General features: G+C 36.9%; 1 protein-coding gene across 8 annotated transcripts in view; it reads right to left on the bottom strand.

Annotated features, from left to right (window-relative positions):
* The window catches only part of SLC4A10 (solute carrier family 4, sodium bicarbonate transporter, member 10), a 225985-nt gene that overhangs the window by 45408 nt on the left and 159381 nt on the right, over nt 1-21196 (bottom strand). For all 8 annotated transcript variants that reach the window (XM_005859367.2, XM_014534129.1, XM_014534131.1 and 5 more), the window contains one exon: nt 3473-3578. In XM_005859367.2, coding sequence (XP_005859429.1) covers nt 3473-3578 — 106 coding nt within the window. The remainder of the gene's footprint in view (nt 1-3472; nt 3579-21196) is intronic.

Here is a 21196-nt window from a genome sequence, read left to right as displayed (position 1 = left end):
AAAATCCTCCAGGCCTTAATTATAGCTTTAATTTTCCTTTTCTCAAAACTCTGTAAAAATAAAGTTCCAAAAATAAATCCTTGCTTTTTTTTTTCAGTTCCTTCTCTTGTCCTTGTTCAGAGATACTAGGAGAGCAATTACTAAGCCAAGTAATGGGTAAGCTGAGCGACTAAATACGAAGAGGAGCTACAAGCTCCACTGTAAACTCATTATCTATAGAGTTGTGATTTCTGCAGTCTTTCGTGCAGTTATAAAATGTTCCTTCGACTTGGCTGAGTCTTGCTCTCAATTCTTAAGAACGGAGCTGCCATTTGCTATTTCAAAGGGTTGTTTAACTGTCTTATAATCTATAATAAATTTACAATAGCTTGCTTAGGTACTTTAATTCAAAGTAAATTTGAAAAGGATATTTATTTGGGGAGGTACAGAATATTAATATTTTAAAAAGTATAATCTACTAAATTCTACATTTATTTTCTGGTTTATGTTAACTGTTCCTCACCCCCCCCCCACACACACACACACACACTTCTACATCTATATCCTGAGATATAGAAGTGAAAACCAAATCTAAATCCTGTTTTTTTAGTTTGAGTCTAAAACATGCTTTCACTTACAAAATAAAATTTAAAAAAAAAATGCTTGTTGCCAAACTTATTTCTACTAATTATCCTTCACATACATCCAAAGTATTAATAATTTTATAAGTTAGTAAAAATCAAGTTTGATAAAATAAGAAGTTGAAGTTGGCATCAGTGTCCTGCCCCTTAAATATGCTAGCTAAATATGTTATTCTGGCACTGAGACTATTAACCAATTGCAAGTTAAATGCTTGTGAATATTTTAAACCTTACCTAAGAACTCCTTATAATGGCTGATTTTGAGATACTGCTAAAAATACATATAACAAAAGAAACCTAACTATTCCAGTTTGCCATAAAAGACTTGTATTAAGCATTATTCACAACAGCCAAGATACGGAAATAACCTAAGTGTCTGCCAAAGAATTAATGGATGAAGAAAATGTGGTATAAATATGCAATTGGATGTTATTCACCCTTAAAATAAGAAGGAAATCCTGCTATCTGCAAGAACATAAATGAACCTGGAAGACATTATGCTAAATGAAATAAGCCAGAAAAAACAAACACTGCATGATTTCACTTAAATGTGGAATTTTTAAAAAGTCACTCATAGAAGCAGAGTACAATGGTGGTTACCAAAGGCTGGGGGGAGGAGGGGAAATGGGGAAATATTGCGTCAAAGAGTCCAAAGTTTCAGTTATGTGGAATGAGTAAGTTCTGAAGTTCTAACCCACAGCATAGTGGCTGTACTTAATAATAGTGTATTACATAGTTGAAATTTACTAAGAGTATATTTTAATTGTGCTCACCTAAAAAGGCAACTATGTGATGGATTGGTATGTTAATTAGCTTGATTGTGATAATCATCTCATGATGCATACATGTAATCAAAACATTATGTTGTATACCTTAAATATGTATAATTTTTGTCAACTATACCTCAATAAAGGTGGAAAATAAACAAAAACAAGTCATGTTAAATAGTAAATCTGTGATATGGGACTATCTTTCAAAATAATAATTGAATATTTATGGAACACTCACTATGCATATAGCAGTTTGGGAAAATCACAGAAAGCTAAAGTTCTTTGCCCTTTCTGAATTCACAATGTAAAACTATAATTTATGAGGTATGTAAAATGTAATTTAAAAAAATCTGTCAAATGAACAACGTATAAAATAATGTTATATTATTATTTTTACAAAGTAGTTATAAAAGCCATTAGTACAAAACTTTATTAGTAAAATGCTTTTACTAATTTGTGATTATCCTTTAAAAAAACAACACCGGTATAACAATTAAGACAAAAAAATTTCAATGGTCTTCATTAACATAAAAATTACAAATTTTTTTCATTATGTAGCAATTCCCTTTGGTGATAAAGGTTATTTCTGGTCAAGATTAGCAATTATTCAATTTCAAAAGCAGCTTTTAACTAATGACAAATAATATGAAAATTTATGCCAGAATGTTAACACCTAGTTCAGGACTTTGAAACAAAAGCAAAATGCTGGATATGCTTTGATTGCAAAATACTGTTCACTATACTCTGCTTGACTCTAAAGCAGTGGTTCTCAACCTTGGCTGCACATTAGAATCACCTGGGAATCTTTTTAAAATCCTGATTTCTGGGCCTCATCCTCCGGAAATTCTGTTTCTTTGTTACTAATGTTGTGGCCCCACCCCATAACAAAGAAACAGAATTTCCGGAGGGTGAGGCCCAGAAATCAGGATTTTAAAAAGATTCCCAGGTGATTCTAATGTGCAGCCAAGGTTGAGAACCACTGCTCTAAAGCTTCTAATATTTAAAATTAACCAATGGCAAGCCAGATCACTTGTTGTGTGAGTCTTTTAGAAGGTTATTATTCAGGATTTGCAGCTATACAGAATATTATTATTTAGCATTATATTATTCAGACAATATAAAATACATAGAGTAAGTGACCATGTTAAATAATTTAGAGATGGGATTATTGGGGTTTCTGCATTGAAGAGAACACCACGGTGAGGAACACAAGCAAGAGCTTCTTTAGACATAACATCCTTATAGTTTACCAAAAAAAATGTAGTTGGACGATACACTGTTGGATGGATCAACCATGGTATAGGTAACAATGGCTATCCAATAAATGGATAACCATGCAATATTATTTTTCTAGGGAAAACAAGTAGGACATATGCATTATGTCCAAATACTAGGACATTTGAAGGATGCAAATAAAGATGAAAAAAAGAAGTGCATAAACATAATGGTAGATTAAGCAGAATGGAGAAACAGCTATGAGAGAGAGAAACCACAAGGCAGAGATAAGAAAAAAAAACACGCGTTTTTAAAAGGTATGGGATTTAAAATAAAAATGTGTTGCCATTCTCTTTCCTGAGGGGGAGATCAGAAGAAAATGGAAACAAGAAATCCTCCCTGAGGGAGGTGCCAGAATTTCGTTAATAAACTGACTTTGGTTCTCCCAAAGATTTCAATATTTACACTAAAATAATAACAGGCAGCCCCTTACCCTCAGCATATCCTGAAGAGCTGGAACAGTACTACAGAGCAAAGTAAAAGCATCTGGTTTCTTTACACAGAAGGACCACTTAGTGCTGCCATATGGCTTCATTTAGGTCAACACCATTGTTATTTAATATGCTTTCAGTTAGTCTAGTCATATTATGCTGTATATGTGTGCTTTTAGAGCAATGCAGGCCTACTAGGAACTAGAAATACTTCATAATGAAAGAAAAACCCAGAAAAAAAAAAACTATCACTTTTATAGCAGTATGCACTCAAAAAAAGTTACCTTAGTGGTGATAATTCACTCACAATGTCAACAAAAGCCACCAAACAATAATACAATTCAATATATGACTCATTTTTCAATGTATCACTTACTGACACAGTTAGGTTCTCCCAAATTATGTCAGAGGCAGAAATATTGGACTCGCTCCATTCCTTTAGTGTGTCATTGCTGGGATTATGGGGCTCCACGCAGTTACACCTGAAAAGGAAAAACGGTGCAGTTTGTAAAAAGTATCTTTTTGTCACCATACTAAAAACAAATATGCAATGGGTCCTTTTCCCTAGTCATGACTTTCCTCCAACTAAGAGATAAGAGGTTAGTGTATCCTGAATTATTCTAGGACAGACCATGTCCAGAAAATTGGATAGATATATAGCCAGGGCAAGAGACCACTCTGCAGTGTTTCCTAGAAATAGGTCATTCCCTTTCTGTCCCCGTCAGAGAATGTTTTATAAATTGTATTTTAGAACCAGGGCTTTGGGGCCCTTTTAAGCCAGGATGCCTTCTAGACTTTAAGGGACTATTTGCCTCTAAACTATAAGTCAAGTGGAAAAAATGCTAAACATCCAAATCTATAATTATAATTTACTTATATCCTATATAATAAAAGGCTAATATGCAAATTGACTGAACAATGGAATGACTGGTCTCTATGACTCACACGGACCACCAGGGGGCAGATGCTCAATGCAGGAACTGTCCCCTTGTGGTCAATGCACTCCCACAAAGGGAGCACCGCTCAGCCAGAAACTGGGCTCATGGCTGGTGAGCACAGCGGCGGTGGCGAGAGCCTCTCCTGCCTCCACAGCAGTGCTAAGGAGGTCCAATTGCCGACTTAGGCCCACTCCCTTAAGTCGATCAGGCCAATCAGGGCTGGCCGTCTAGGGCGTGGGACTGCGGGAGGTTGGCCAGCCACGGTAGGTTGGCTGTGGGAGTGCACTGACCACAAGGGGGCAGCTCCTGCATTGAGCTCTACCCCCTGGTGGTCAGTGCGTTGTCATAGCAACCGGTCAACCAGGTCGCTTAGGCATATATATTAGAGGCCCGATGCATGAAATTTGTGCAAGAGCTTGGCCCTCGCAGCTCCGGCTGCCTCAGCTGGCCCTCACAGCCACTAGCAGCCTGGAACGGCCCTTGTAGCCTCGGCTTCATCCGGAAGGTCATTTGGCTTTTTGGTCTACTTAGCATACTAGCTCTTTATTATATAGGATATAGATCATTTATCAGATTTGGAGCATATCCATCTAACTTCACTTAACCTAACCTTGATTACCTCCTAAAGACTCTATCTCCAAAGAGTTGCAATGGAAGCTAGGGCTTCAACATATAAATTTTGAGGGGACACAATTCACCTGTAGTAATCATTCTCTGGTTCTTTACTCCTGCTCCTTAAGATTAATTACCCTTTAAGAAAGCCACTATCTCAGGCTCTGCTTTCAGGGGAACCCAGGTTATAGTATGTTTTGTTCTATATGTATGGCAACACACACAAAAAAATGATCCATTGAAAGCCTAGTCATGAAGGTATTATTATGCACAATGCTTAACTGAATAAGAAGTTAATAAGTTATATTTTAAAGTGAGTTAAAAAGTTAATTCAATACTACACTTAGCAAGACACCATGCTAAGTGTAACATTGAATAAGATAGACATGGTCCTGGGGGCTTTCTTTAAATGCAGGAGAGAAATACTAAACAGTCGATTACTTAATTATATAAATACATTTGTGAAATATGCTATAAAGAAGTCTAGGTTGCTAAGAAGCCTTGAGTCTATGTGCTCAGGAAAAACTAAGAAAATGAGGCTTAAGCTGAGATTGAACAAAATTTCATAAGAAATGGTGTGGGCAGGGTGGTGGTGTGGTGGACTAGAGAGAGCAACAGCAGGTGGGAAGGTCTGGGTCAGGGAGCAGATTGAATCAGAAAGGTCAGTGCGGCTGAATCAGAAGGGGAGTGGGGAAAGAAATGGGGTGGGGCTGTGAGAGAGGCAAGGACCAGACTGTACAGTGAGCCTTGCGGGCCCTAGTAAGTACTATTTTGAATGTTAAAGTGAGAACAGTAGGCCAGCTTCAAAGGATTTTTGGAAAGATTTGTTTATTCCATTGTTGCTGTGGTTTTTGTAGGTCATGCAGTCCTCATATAAAGTCCACATCATTAATTAAAAAGATTAGATGTAGGCATATCTAGAATAATTGTAGCTCAAGCTCTGAAGGAATGCTATTGAAGAAAAGCACTCAGGCCATTGAGAGGTCTTGAAAGAGTCAGTGGACATAGTAGAGAATTGTGATAGGAAAGATCCTGCCTTGACTTCTGTCAAAAGTGTGGGAGGCAGAGAAGGTAAGGCCTGAAGTTCTAGAGCCATGGATACCTTATCTATGTTATTACATATATGAGATCTGCTAGTTTCTCCAAGATCTGATTTCTAAGTCTCAAGTTGGAATTCATAGACAAATTCTAATATGAAGTATATTAGCAATTATGAAAAAAATTCTCTCTGCATTTCTGAGAACTTTCTGTTGTTTCCATCTATTTTCAAAAAACAAAGGAAGTTCTTATGTTTCCCTCTTTTGTCTCATTTGCTCTGTGTGTATATGTTTGTAATATGTCTGCAAAGAAAACTTATGAAAACCCTAAGCTTGGACCTGGCTGGGATGGCATACCATATTGTTCTTTCATCTAAAGGATCTATTTTTTCTCTTTTTATTTTGTGCTCAATACATAAAAGCTATTTTAAAAATGTATGAAGCCCTGGGGTTTTCAGGTGATCTCTTCTAAGCATTGATTTTTATCAGGATATTTTCATCAGCTTTGCTGAAGGGGCAGATTACTCGGCGATTCCCCCACCTTTTTTGATGCCACCTGCCATTCTTTAGGATAATTAATAAGTCTGAGCTCTGAGTGGAAAGAAAAGTAAAGCCTCCCTTTGGAAGTAATATTGAAGTGAGTCTTGACTCTGCTCCTTGGCCCTATGTGACCTTAGGAAATCACAGAACATTTTTGAGCTTTTATTAACTCATCTTACATCCAATATAATTATAACCATTGTGCAGGGTCATATTGAGGCTTTAAGAGGGTACTATAACATATGTAAAGTACTATTCCTAGAATTTAGTAGATGCTCAATATAAAGTACCTTATCACATATGTTTGTTATGTGGGTTATAAAATACTTTGACATAATCTCATTAAACCTCAAATCACTCCTATGAGAGGTAGGACAGGTATTTTTGTCCCCATTTAAAAAGGAGAAACTATAAAGCTCAGCAGCAGGCTGGTACCATGGAAAGGATGAGGTAGGCCATAGGATGTTTGGTCTGTACTCCTATAAATGGAGCCCTTGAGAGGTGGAGTAGGCAAAGAAAGTTTCTTTCACTTAACACTGTCTTATTTCTGGTCTAACTTCATACTATAGCAGAACAAGATGGCTGAGAATATCCTGGATTTATGGATGTTGGCCCCAAAGATATATATTTTATTATTTCAAAAAAACACCAGGTGGGTTAGGAGAGGACCAGGTACAGAGTTAATCCATAAACTAAAATATTTGTAACTGTGTTCAAAATTATAGGTAGAAAGCAAATATGTATCAACTATTTTATTCATTATGTAATCGATATGGCAAGTCATTTTTAAAAGGACAGGTATCTCCAACAATTTTTGGCATAAATTGTAAGAATTGGGAAAAAATATATAAAGTAAATCTTATAAAGGTCATGTCCAGGACCTCCAACCTTGTGAGGAAGAGATATTTTTCATCTTCCTGAAACTAGATCCCAGAGTGATTCTGAGAATAAGGTATATTAGAGACAGTGAGGGGTGGAACAAAAATACTACCTGCTTTTACCTCCCCATTGGGAATCCTAACTAAGGAAGCCTGTGGGAGGAAGGAAGCAGTAAACGGCTTGGAGGGCTGCTCGGTGACCTGCCAGGTAGAACTTCAAGTCCTTCTGATAGACGGCACCCAATCCAATGGTCAGGAACTACTAAATGTAGGGCCTTGTGAACGTGTGCCTGGTTTCCAGAATTGGCATATGCTCTCTAACGTCTTTGTAGAATGATAAACATGATTTAATCTGCTAGATTAGAATAATTATGTTAGATATTTGCCTAGGCACATACATACATATGCTATGGTTCAGGTCAAACCATTTGAATATACAGAAGACCTGCCTCAAATCCTTACCCAGCTTTGTCATGAATTCAAATAATGTTACCTTAGGTGCCTACTGCATAGTAGTGGTGCCCAAAAGAACACTGTTAATATTATTCATTAGGAGCAATACTCTCTTTCTTGTTAAAGTAAATTAGTAACATATTGCCTGAATCTGTTATATCATACGGTAAACATCCTGTTTTTTTAGGTAGCTATTGATTAGAATTCTCCAAGTTAATCATTCTGCTAATTTACCTAAGAAAAAGCAGCCCAACACAATTTTTAATAGGAAATTATGTGCATATTCTGAAAATTTGGTAAAAGCATATTTCTATAAGATAAAAGGAAACTTAAATGTAAAATAGAAAATATATAGCAAGTTTCTTGCGGAAGTAACATAACAAAGGAGAAAGAGCACTATAGTAGACCCATGAATACATCTATGTACAGACATATGTGTGTGTATAATGCACATATACACTTCCACTAGCTATTGCATATTTTGCATATCTACCTGATATGCATATAGCTGCCACATGCATAACATGAGGCACTTTGTTTTCTAGTTTAGTAGTTTGATTTCTATATTTTATAGATGCAGGAAACTAAGTGTTTGATGACTTACCCAAAGCCATACATGCTGATAGAATTACATTTGAATCCAGGTCTGTTTGACCCTGAAACCTCTGCACTTGCAGCTACAATGTGCTTCCTCTAGATCAGTGGTTCTCAACCTTCCTAATGCCGCGACCCTTTAATACAGTTCCTCATGTTGTGGTGACCCCCAATTTCATTGTTACAAATTGAACATAATTAAAGCATAGTGATTAATTACAAAAACAATATGTAATTATATATGTGTTTTCCGATGGTCTTAGGCGACCCCTGTGAAAGGGTCGTTCGACCCCCAAAGGGGTCGCAAACCACAGGTTGAGAAAAGCTGCTCTAGATGCAGCTCTGTGCCATTTCCATCAGCAGAGCCAGATGAAAGAGATGGCTCCAGAACAAGGAAGTGATCTACATTTCACTACTCGGGCTTCCTAACTTCCCCTTTCAGGACCCCTCTCCTGTACGGTATCACCTCCCAAAACACCCAGCAGACCTGCCCTCATATCACGAGAACTACACCAGCACTGTCCAGATTCCTATTCCTCACAGCTGTGTCTAACCCTGGCCTGGGATGACTTCCTTCACTTAGCTGTGTGTGCTCCATTCCCCCAGGGCCCTGGTTTCTTTTTCACAGCCGATGTGCTGTGTCAGTGAGGACAATGATAGAATGTGTCATTCCATTCCTGCGAGTACAGTGACATTTCAACAGTGATGTTCTGAAAGTACTAAGAAATCTGGTATAAAAATGTGAGTTCATAGAAAAGACACTTTTTTGGAGAGTCAGATTTATAAGTGGACATTAGTCACCTATGCCTCCTTGTCAGGCCTATCTCTTGTTAATAATAGTTCTCACCCATAAATGAATTCCAACGAGGAGAAATAAGTTTTTTAACCTAAAAGATTTATTTTATACATCACAGGTATCACAAGTAGCCAGTGTTCTTTCCTGAGGTAGGCGGGTGTGATAACCACTGCCTTAAGGAAACAGATGTATCGCTCCTTCCGGAGTCTCCACCTCTGATACTGGGAATCTCAGCAGAGAGTTCTCAGAGGCTGCAGGCCTGGACAGGACGTTTGAAAAAGCTCAAAGAAGGCTCTGGCTATTTAGAGTTTATGTTCTTAAACATCAAAAGCAGATATTCTAAATAAATAAAATGAGAAAAAAATCCCACTTTCCTGTTTTTCACCTATACTGATGGACTTAAATAACTCCAATCGAAAACTACAAAAAGAAAAGAAAAGGGAAACCAAAAAAACTAGAGACAGCAATATAAGCAAATAAAGTGTAAGTTTGGATTAAATTCTTCTGTTAATTTTATCCAAAGTAATTTTTAGTGACTCTGGCCATAAGATAGAAATGCTAATGCAAAAAATAATAATAATAATAATAACCTTTAGGTATATAAGTGCTTAGAATACTGGACTTTAGTCTCTTTAGCCACGGTTCGTATGATCACTTACCTGAGGGACTTTGGACAAGTTATTTAACTTCTCTATATCTGTTTTCTTAAAGTGGGGATAATGAGCCCAGCCAATGTGGCTCAGTGGTTGAGCCTTTGACCCAGAAACCAAGAGGTCACTGGTTTGATTCTGGTTGCCAGCTCAATCCCCCACTAGGGAGCATGCAGAAGGCAGCTGATGGATGATGTTCCTCTCTTGTTGATGTTTCTATTTCTCCAACCCTCTCCCTTACTCTCTCTCTCTAAAAAACCAATAAAAACACATTTTTTAAAAAGTTGGGATAATGATAGTATTCAACCTAACAGTATTATTACAAAGGTAAATTAGTTAATGTAGGTAAAAGCACCTAGAACAGGATCTGGTGTAAAATAAATTCAAATTAGGTGTTAGGTATCATTATTATTATTACTATTGTTACTAGACTAGAAATTTCAGTAATTCAAAGGCAATAGAATGGACTGTATATGCACTTTTTTATTACATTTTAAAAAACACCAGTATAAAATGCCAATAATTCTGACTTATGATGTTGAATTGTTTGGCTTAAAATACACTCTTCACCAAACACTATGTTTTACTGCCACTTCCCCTCCCCACACCCATGTGTGCGCTGTAAGCCATCTTGTTTATGTAAATGGATACAGAGTGATTAGATAAACATTATAATTAAATGCCCTCATCCAGAAGTCATTGCTTTTGTCAAGGCTAATGGAGGTGATCAGTCTTCTTTACAACAGAAGAGCCTGTGGCTGTCTTCTAGAAAACATAATTTGGTAGAACTGCCTTCAACATTATTACTAATTTTAGTCCCTGGGTTACAGATGATCTCCTTTGTCTTTGTAGTTATTATCAGTACCTTCCTGTGTGTGCTGAACAGTAATGGTTTGTGATTCTTTTTTTTTTAAAGTCTTTTTATTGACTAAATTAACCCCTAGAGTGCTGTGTAGCAAGTTAGGTGTTAATATGTGGCATAAAGTCAGAGAATTATGATCTATCAGTAGAAGCCAAACGTGTTTTTATGTCTATACTTTTTTCTATTTCAAAAGTATTTTGAATTACCGAAATAATACAAGCAGACTAGAGGATATTTATAAAATAAAGAACAAAAAGAAAATCCGTCTTTCTACCAGTTACTGTGGTTTTTGACATATTTCTTTCAGTAGTTCTTATCATGTTTTCAACATATTTATGAGCATACAGTGTTTTCTAGCCCCATCAGTGGGCTTTGAGAAGCAGTGTGACATGATCTGACTTGGGCTGTAAGAGAATAATTCTGGCTGCTTCATAGAGAACAGTCTGTGTAAGAGCAAGTGTAAAATCAGGGACACCAGTTGAAAGGCAATTGTAATAATCTAGACAAGAGATGATGGAGAAAGAGAGGGTGGTAAGTAGTGTTTAAATTTTATATAGAGAGCCATTATATTTGTTAAGAAGTCAGAGAGTAGTCAAAAATAAATCCATGGTTTTTTTCATCAGAACAGCTGAAAGGGTAGGGTGGCCATTAACAGGGGAACGACTTCAGAGAGTTTGCTCTTACAACTCCAAACATAAATAGAACTAAACTATAAGCTTTTACTCAGTATACTAGCTTTCTGGGGCTGCTATACCAAAACACCATGGACTGGGTGGCTTAAAAAATCAAAATTTATTTTCTTACAGCTCTGGAGGCTGTAAGTCTGTGATCAAAGTGTCATCAGGTTGATTTCCTCAGAGGCCTCTCTTTGGCTTGCAGATACTGCCCGCTCGCTGTGTCCTCGCATGTTCCTTTTAATGTGCCTGTGCATTCTGGTGCCTCTTTTCTGTGTCCAAATTTCCTCTCTTTTTAAGGACACCAGTCAGATTTGATTAGGATCCACCCATATGACCTCATTTAACCTCAATTATCACTAAAGGCCCTGTCTCCAAATATAATCATAACCTAAGTTACAAGGTTTAGATTGTCCACATATGAATTTTGGTGGAACACAATTCAACTCATAACACCAAGTGATATGATTTCACAGTGAGTAAGGACCACCTCTCTTACTCCCTAAAGTCTGCTTTTACAATTGAAAATAAAATTCTACCATAGGTGCTTCATTCTTTTAAATACAAGAAATGAAATGTTTTGAAAGAAATAAAACTAGTCTCCTAGTAATTATTTTTAGAGCAAGTTCTTATAGACTATGAAGATACTAGGTAGGTACCTAGGCAATGAAGAGATGAGCAACATAATGGGGTGATTAGAAGCAGAAGAACTGGCCACAACACAAACTTCACTGAGACTAAGTAATAAGCATTCATTTACAGAACATATTTTGTTACCCTTCATAATATTTGAATAGTCTTACAGAGAAAATATCTATAAAAGATAGTTTTTTTTGGTAATATATAAAAACTGCTTTGCCTGAAACTGAGAGCTATTACAATAGAATGTTTTTACAAAGTGAACTTCTTCCTTTACCAGATATATATATATACCTTTTCACTTGATATTTTCCTGTTTGTTAAATAATAAATGTAAAGTATATAAATGGAACACCTTACTTTATCAAAAACTGAAATTTTAAACAGAAAGAATATGCTAAGCTAACTTGGCTAGTTCTACAAATATTGAGTAGCATAGTGTTCAAAGAAATTAACATATAATATTATAAGTAGCAATTATTACTCATAATTTTTTCATTTACATGGGTTTTAAGAATAAAAATCCAGTGGAATTTTTGGAAGAACATAGAATAATATTATTCTTCTCATCTCCTTAACTAGATTCAAGCCTCCTTTAAAGTAGAAAATGTAACAATTTTATCTCCCATAGTCCCAGCATACTATAGAATACTAGAGGCCCCATGCAAGAACTTGTGCACGGGTGGGGTCCAGCCGGCCGGCCCCAATTGGGGCTGATCAGAGGTGGGACTGGCTGTGGGGAAGGGCCCAGGGTGGTTGGCCGGCCGGCCCCACCCCCTGGTTGAACTCCTGGTCAAGGGGACAATTTGTATATTAGCCTTTTATTATATAGGATAGTAATGCGTAATGCATATTGATTAATTGAACATGTTGTAATATAATAGACATCACCTGACCAATCACGTTTGACAAGTAAAGATAACTGTGCTCTTTTACAGTATCTTTAACACTATTCTTAAAGATTTCAACTAGAAATTTTGAATAAACTGAGAGGTTATAAGAATCTTAATGTGGGATAAAAATATACAAACTGAATTCATAAAACTAGTTCTGACTGCAAATTTAGACAGGGTGCCAACATGGTGGAGAAGTCATCTGGAAGAGAGGCAGGACTGCAACCTACAGCAGAACCCCAAAGTTGATCAGAGATGTTGGGAGAAAGGTGATGAAAGGGAGGTTATCTTGGTTCATTGACCTGTTGCTCCTCACTAATCAAAACTAAAGGATAAAACTCAGATTTAGATAAACCCCTGTATTTCAACATTTTAAAATCACTTTTTTTCTACATATACATGACTAAATTTATCCAGAATTGCTTGCAACATAACTTTATAATTGTATTTTTATGTATTTATTTGTGTAATATATGTGTGACTCCACTCGATTAATCTCCATAATGCTGGACCCATTACTATAAGGCAGGCACACCTTTTACCCCCTATACTAGCAAAGTGCTTGGTACACATCTCAAATGAACATGTTTGTTCATATTTTTACATTTCTGAAATGCTTCGTACAATGCACATTTAATATAGAGGTTTTTTCTCTATTAAAAATCTGACATCTTAGAATCAAATAAATATTAATAGGCACTCAAAAAATCATTATTCAATAAATTTCTGGAAACCCATATTATTGTTGATTCTTAACCCAAACACTTGCTATCTTTGTTTTCCCTTTCTGCTTTTGAACTAAATTCTGCTTTTAATGATAGTCTTACCTCCAGTAGCCATAGTATCCAGTATAAGTTTATTATTTACCTATTTAATCCTCACTATTCCTAATGAATTATGAGCCTTTGTGTAACAAGATTAATGTCTCTTCATCGTTCTGCCTCCACAAAGCCAGGGGGTTGGTAGATAGCAGTAAGCTTTTGTTAAATGTCTTTTAACAATGTTACTTCTCAGATCTACTCCATCTACTATTTTCTTTCTCTGTAACTATAGATTTTCAAACCTTCCATACTTTCTTATCAAGCAGCTATGAAAGGTCAGAAATTTGCACAAACATCCATATTAGAGGGAGAGTACTAAGCTGGTATTGGTGATTTCTTCATTAAGATGCATTAAATGGTCACAGGTGTTGTGTTGTATATCAAATGCACAGTATTTTGATTTGTTGAGATGTGATGACCATTCTCAAAGATAATGATTCGTAGAAGGTTAGTTTTATTTCTTCCAAAAATTTTATTTTATATCTAAAAGAATGAAGCACCCATGGTATAATTTTTTTCAATTATAAAAGCAGGAAATGTTTTGCCCACATTTCCCAATAAATGTTTGTTTAATATATATGTCAGCCTGTGCAACTGAAAAAATGGTATTCCTCATCTTTGCTTTTCTGAGACCTATTATAGTATAAATTTGCCTATAAATGGTGGTATCTTCCAGCTTAATAGTTCTTCCAACTGCTGAAATTTTAAAATGTATTTAAAGCACTGTTTCTCAACCACTGATACACATGCAATCAGGAAAAAAAGCAGACAAAATATAAATAGGCAACTGAGTTGTTTTTTAAAATCAAATATTCATAATAAAATGTTCTTCCAAAAATTCCACTGGATTTTTACATCCTTAAAACCCATGTAAATGAAAAAAAAATTGAGTAATAATTGCTACTTATAATATTGTATGTTAATTTATTTGAACACTATTTCTACTTGATATTTGTAGAACTAGCCAAGTTTAGTTAGCTTAGCATATTTTTCTGTTTAAAAATTTAGTCTGTTATAATGTAAGGTATTCAGTTTATGTTCTTTACATTTATTATTTAATACATAGGGTTTTATAGAGGGCTATGGGCTGGAAAAAACAACAACAAAAAGATAGAAAAAAGATCAAAATCCAAAATAAAACCTTCCCATAACCTAGCAATGAGATTATACTTCCTAATAGCTCTGTAATTATTCAACTCCTGTATGTTAATAAACTACAGTAATAGACCCTGCTCTTTGTTTTGATCCAACCAACTAAAAAGAGTTAATACAACCCCAATCTTTCCTTAGCTAGCCATCTTTGAGAGCTTAAGATTATTACAATATATTTGAAGAAACATTTCATCTTTCATAAGCAGAGTGCTTTATTCTATTTTTGCCATTTCTTAAAATCAAGGCAACCTAGAAAAACTTATTTCCACAAACTCATTACTTATTGCTAACTTGACAAATTCAGCTTGATCATCTGGTGTAATGTATATATTCTTGAAATTAAATTGATTAACTTGACACTTGCTCTTGGCACAATGAAAGGAAAGCTCATAGCTTTGAATAGAAGGTCTACATATTATTACCACATTATAAGATTAGGATGCCAGAGGTACTAGGAGAGTCTTAACAAAATCAATCACATTTTGTTATTTGGTTGGTAAAACTATGACTTTAAGGAAATCTAAGTATAAGAAGCTCAAGTATAAAGAATATCTTTGAAAATTAAATGAGGCCCTTTTTTCCATATCTTATACCTAAGCAAAATATGTGAGCACATAGACATATTAACTTTGCAAAGACTGCAGCTCAGATGTACTGCATCCTAGCTTTGACATTTTCTAGGAATCCTATATAACAAAAGCCTAATATGCTAAGTGTCTGGTTGTCGGGTCGTCCATTCAACCAATCACTAATATGCTAAGTGTCTGGTTGTCAGGTCGTCCATTCAACCAATCATATTATGCTAATGATATGCTAAGGCCACTCAACCGCACACTATGACGTGCACTAACCACCAAGGGGACAGACAGTAGACCGGTCAACCAGTCGCTATGATGTGCACTGACCACCAGGGGGCAGATGCTCAAACCAGTAGGTTAACTTGCTGCTGGTCTGGCCAATTGGGACTGAGTGAGACGGACCAGACACGTCCTGGAGCCCTCCCACTGTCCCTCTCCAGCTGGCCAACCTCTCCGGCCCCAATCGTGCACCGGTGGGGTCCCTCAGCCTGGCCTGCACCCTTTCACAATCTGGGACCCCCTCGGGGGATGTTGGAGAGCCAGTTTCCAACCGATCCTGCAGGCCAGACGGCGGGACCCCACTGGTGCATGAATTTATGCACTGGGCCTCTAGTTTGTCTCATAAAAACTGTGCAAGCATGAGACCAGCAACATTAGTAGAAAACTTTAGGAGAGCATGAGCATAATGACACTTAAAACTGATTAGGTCACAGTGACAAGAACAAAAGACCACTAACAGTGTCATGTGAACTGCATAAAACACAAAATGTTTTGTACAAAAGGTGAGATTATACAATACATTAAAGTAACCATTATTGTTATCAATAACTTTGATTTATTTTCTTTAATGCACATGACTAAAAGTATGTTAATAAATATATGCATTGTATACATAGCAAAAAAAAAGTTAGTTTTGCTTTTCCAAAGAGCAAGTAATGGCAATACTTTATCAGAGTCATGTACTCAAAGTGAGTAGTGCAGGAAACCACTGAATCATGGTGAGAAGCTAAATGGAAGACAAGTGCAGTAGTCGCATTTCCCAAGGAGATTGTTATTCTCTGTGTTTCTCTTACACCCATTTCAGGTCCAGGAGACACTAAAACCTCATGACCCATCAGGATGGATCAATCTTTCCACACCTCCTAACCCCCTAATTTTGGTTGAGAAGGGCATTTGGACAATGGAACACAATGATTAGCTCACATTTCTGCATCCTGGCAACTTTATAGTCTGTAGTTTCATTGGTATATCTACCATTTACATGCCCTTCTCATCTTGTTTTCTGTACAAAAAATATATTTTCGTCTTCTTCATTCCTGATGAGATTTTTCTGGGATAACTCTACATTCATACATTGCTAGTTGTGGACCAATATTTCCCATTGTTATGCCTCCAGCAAAAAATATACATGGTAACCAAGAGCGAACATAGAGAAAATCTGGAGAAGTATATTGATAGACACCATTACAGACTAGCAGTTGAGTGACCAAGGTTCCCAAGAAAGCAATTCTTACTCCAAGGCCATAACCAGTTCAAGATCACATTACATTGGACCACTCTCTTTTAAATTTATGTGGTTCTCTTAGATGCCTGTCTATGCAGGGAAATAACAACCCAATCACCACTGAAGCTGTGCCACAGCACGGTGGCACCCACCATGCTGAAGAAAACAAGCTTGCAATCACATCAGGTAGAAAAAGCATCATGTTTCTCTGAATCTGAAGTAAATTTAACACTAATGCCAGAAATACTCCAATAAAAAACAGCACTACTCCTTGGATCATCAAATTTACACTCCAGCTAGTCACAGATGAGATAAAAGGACCACAGTATCTTTTTGAGCCCAGTATCTCTCCTTCTCCTATGGTTTCATAAGTTCAGTAAGCCAGCAGGATAAAAAAAAAAAAAGGCATCCCAGATAAAAAGACTTGTCTGTGAATTAAAGCAGATTGGCATTTCAAAAGAACCACATCTTGCCCTGAAATAGGACCTACCAGAAATCCCCTGCCTCTGCCAACTTCTGGGACATGTGTCCTCATTTTTAAACACAGAGCTCTTTCCTTTTCTTTTTTTAAAAATACATATTTTTATTGATTTCAGAGAGGAAGGGAGAGGGAGAGAGAGATAGAAACATCAATGATGAGAGAATCATTGATTGGCTGCCTCCTGCACACCCCCTACTGGGGATTGAGCCCACAACCCAGGCATGTGCCCTGACCAGGAATCGAACCGTGACCTCCTGGTTCATAGATTGACACTCAACCACTGAGCCATGCAGGCTGGGCACATATTTCTTTTCTATCACAAATTATCACTCATAATCTCATTGCTCTTTCCGACAGGCACTGTCTTTCACTTTCTCTGACATCATACCTAGGCATACTGTCTCCATTTCTTTACCGCCTATGCTCTTCTTAATTTTTTGCAAACTGGCTTCTAGTCATGCCTCTCCTCTCCTCCCAATACTGTTTTTTAAAGTTAATATTGATCTTTTTTATTGATTTCATACTGAATCTCTCTAAAGATTTCTTAGAACAATGTTTTCCCTTGCCTTCTCCAAGCTGATATTATTCATGTTTTGTGGGGTTTTTTTTGGGGGTGGGGGCGCTGTTGTTTTGTCCTTTTCCGATGCCTCTTTCTAATATTTTATCTATTGGTTACAAGTTTTTCATTCTTCTGGCTTCAAGCTGTGACCACTGTCCAGGGCTCAGTCCTTGCGTCTCTGATCCCTTTCCTTTCTAGACTAGGGGATTTTAAACTGTGGTCCTCAGTCTGAAGCACCTTAGAAACTGCCCCTAAAGGTACAGGAAACAGCTGAAAGGGTGGACAATTGCTGCCTCCACACAACTTCAAACAGAATTTCTCTGCTTTTACCTATTTTATTTGCTCCAAGTTGTTTCTTTGGAGAGCTTATTTTTATTCATCAGTATACTGAAAATTGTATCAGAGTCATAAAACTAAGTCTGATTTCTTGTTTACCACTATCTATATGACTTTGGACAGATATTGCAAAGCATTAATGAATTGCTTGCATCCAGGCCTGTGACATTCCCTCCATCTGAACCACTCTGCTGTCCTATTCTTCAGCACCTTTCTAACTCCTACTGATTTTTTTTTATCTTCTATATCACTTCATCCAGGAAATCTCTGAACCCAAAATTTGACTTAGGTGCTCTTCTGATAAGGTCCCATGGCATCCTGTACCAATCCCTTAACACAACACTTATTTCATTGTGATGTCTATTTGTCTGCTTTCCCATATTAAACTGGAAGCTCATTGAGAACAGAATATTATTCATGATTTCCTTAGCACCTATCATAGTATCTAGCAAGTGGTAGGTTTGAAAATCCAAGAAGAGATGAGTATATATCCTAGCAAAAATATCCCAATTAGGGGGCACTGCTCTTTTTGAAACTGAAGATAAATAAAAGGGCAAATATCTGCCCTAACAGGTTTGGCTCAGTGGATAGAGCGTCGGCTTGTGGACTGAAGGGTCCCAGGTTCGATTCCGGTCAAGGGCATGTACCTTGGTTGCGGGCACATCCCCAGTAGGGGGTGTGCAGGAGGCGGCTGATCAATGTTTCTCTCTCATCGATGTTTCTAACTCTCTATCCCTCTCCCTCTTCTCTGTAAAAAAATCAATAAAATATATATTTTAAAAAAGGCAAGTATCACTGTTATCACTGACTCTAATCAAACTGCTCTTCCCATCTGCCTGCTTTCAGAGTGTCCCTGACACCTCCTTCATCCATTTCTGAAACCTAATCATAACACTCTCACTATTTGCTTTTATTGGGAAAGTTATTTTGTTTCCACTCTGATTTTCTTGTCAAAAAAACAGAAGTATACTGTCTAAAGCTATCTGTGAAAAAGTAAAGTACTAAAAATCACATTATTTTCCAAAAGGAAAGATAAAAATCACATGATCTCACATGATCATATCAATAGATGCAGAAAAAAGCATTTGACAAAATCCAGCACCCATTTATGATAAAAAAAATAAGCAAAATGGAAATAGAGGGAACATATTTCAACATAATAAAAGTCATATATATATGACAAACACACAGCTAACATCATACGGAACAACAACAATAACAAAAAACCTACATGTATATGGAACCAAAAAAGACCCCAAATAGCCACAGAAATCTTAAAAAAGAAGAACAAAGTTGGAGGTACCACACACTACCTAATATCAAACTATACTACAAGGCTAAAAATCAAAACAGCCTAGTACTGGCATAAAAATAGATAAATAGATCAAAGGGACAGAATAAATAACCCAGAAATAAACCCACATCTACATGGTCAATTAATATATAACAAAGGAGGCAAGAACATACAATGGGGTAAAAACAGTTTATTCAATAAATAGTGTTGGGAAATTGGACAGATATGTGCAAAAAAATGAAAGTAGACCACATTGTACATGATACACAAGAATTAACTCAAAATGAGTTAAAGACTTAAATGTTAGGCTCAAAACCATAAAAATCCTAGAAGAAAACATAGACAGTAAAATGTCAGACATTTCTCTAGCAATATTTTTTCTGATATATCTCCTCAGGCAAGGGAAACACAAGAAAAAATAAACAAATGGGGGTACATCAAACTAAAGAGGTTTTGCACAGCAAAGAAAACCATAAAAAAAGACAACCTGTTGAACAAGGGAAGATATTCACCAATGATATATCCAATAAGGGGTTAATATCCAAAATTTATAAAGAACACATACAACTCAACAGCAAAAAAAACCAAACACTTCAATTAAAAAATGGGCAGCAGATCTGAATAGACACTTCTCCAAAGTGTCTATACAAATGGCCAATAGACATATGAAAAGATGCTCAATGTCACTAATCATCAAAGAAATGCAAATTAAAACCATGATGAGATATCACCTCACACTTCTCAGAATGGTTATCATCAATAAATCAACAAACAAGTGTTGGTGAGAATGTAGAGGAAAGGGAACCCTTGTGCACTGTCAGTAGGAATGCAGATTGGTGCAGCCACTGTGGAAAACAGTATGGAGGTTCCTCAAAAAATTAAAAATTGAACTGCCTTATGACCCAGCAATTCCACTTCTGGGAATTTATCCGAAGCAACCCAAAACACAAATTCAAAAGCATATATGCACGCCTATGTTCATTGCAGCATTATTTTCAATAGCCAAAATATGAAAACTACCCAAATGCCCATCAATAAATACATAGATAAAAAAAGTGGTGGTACATATATACAATGGAATATCACTTGGACATAAAGAATAATGAAATCTTACCTTTTGCGACAGCATGGATGGACTAGAGGGTATTATGCTAAGTAAAGTAAGTCAGACAGAGAAAGACAAATACCATATAATTTCACTTATATGTGAAATCTAAAGAGCAAAATAAATGAAAAAACAAAATATAAACACATTCATAGATATGGGAAACAGACTGATAGTGCCAGAGACAATGAGGGTTGGGGTCTGGGTGAAAAGGTAAAGGGATTAAGAAGTAAAAATTAGATCTTGACTGGGAAACCAAGATGGCGGCATAGGTAAACACTGGAGTTTGCTGCCTCAAACAACCACTTCAAAAATACAACTAAAAGATGGAACGGACATCATCCAGAACCACAGAAGGCTGGCCTGAGTGGAAATTCTACAACTAGAAGGAAAGAGAAAAGCATACCGAGACTCAGAGGAGGCGCAGTGGGGAAGTAAAATACTAAGGTGCAGAGGTGCATGGGGAGCGGACTGGCGGCTGAGGGCGTGGTTGTCGTTTTCAATTGGAAGGGAGTCTCAGGCTCTGAGCTCCAGTTCCGGGCGAGTCTCTTGGGACCCAGACTCATATGGGAGAAGCGGGACTGTCTGGCATTGGTCGGAACCCGAGGGCAGCTTTCTCTCCGAGGGGCTTGCAGCGATTACTGGGACACTGAGAAGCAGAGCCTCTGAGGGCAAGACTGAGAGCAGCCATAACTGCTAGCCCC

Source organism: Myotis brandtii, unplaced genomic scaffold (genome assembly GCF_000412655.1).
Source record: "Myotis brandtii unplaced genomic scaffold, ASM41265v1 scaffold125, whole genome shotgun sequence".
In the NCBI taxonomy this organism is placed as follows: Eukaryota; Metazoa; Chordata; class Mammalia; order Chiroptera; family Vespertilionidae; genus Myotis; species Myotis brandtii.
This window is presented reverse-complemented; position numbering and strand designations above follow the sequence as displayed.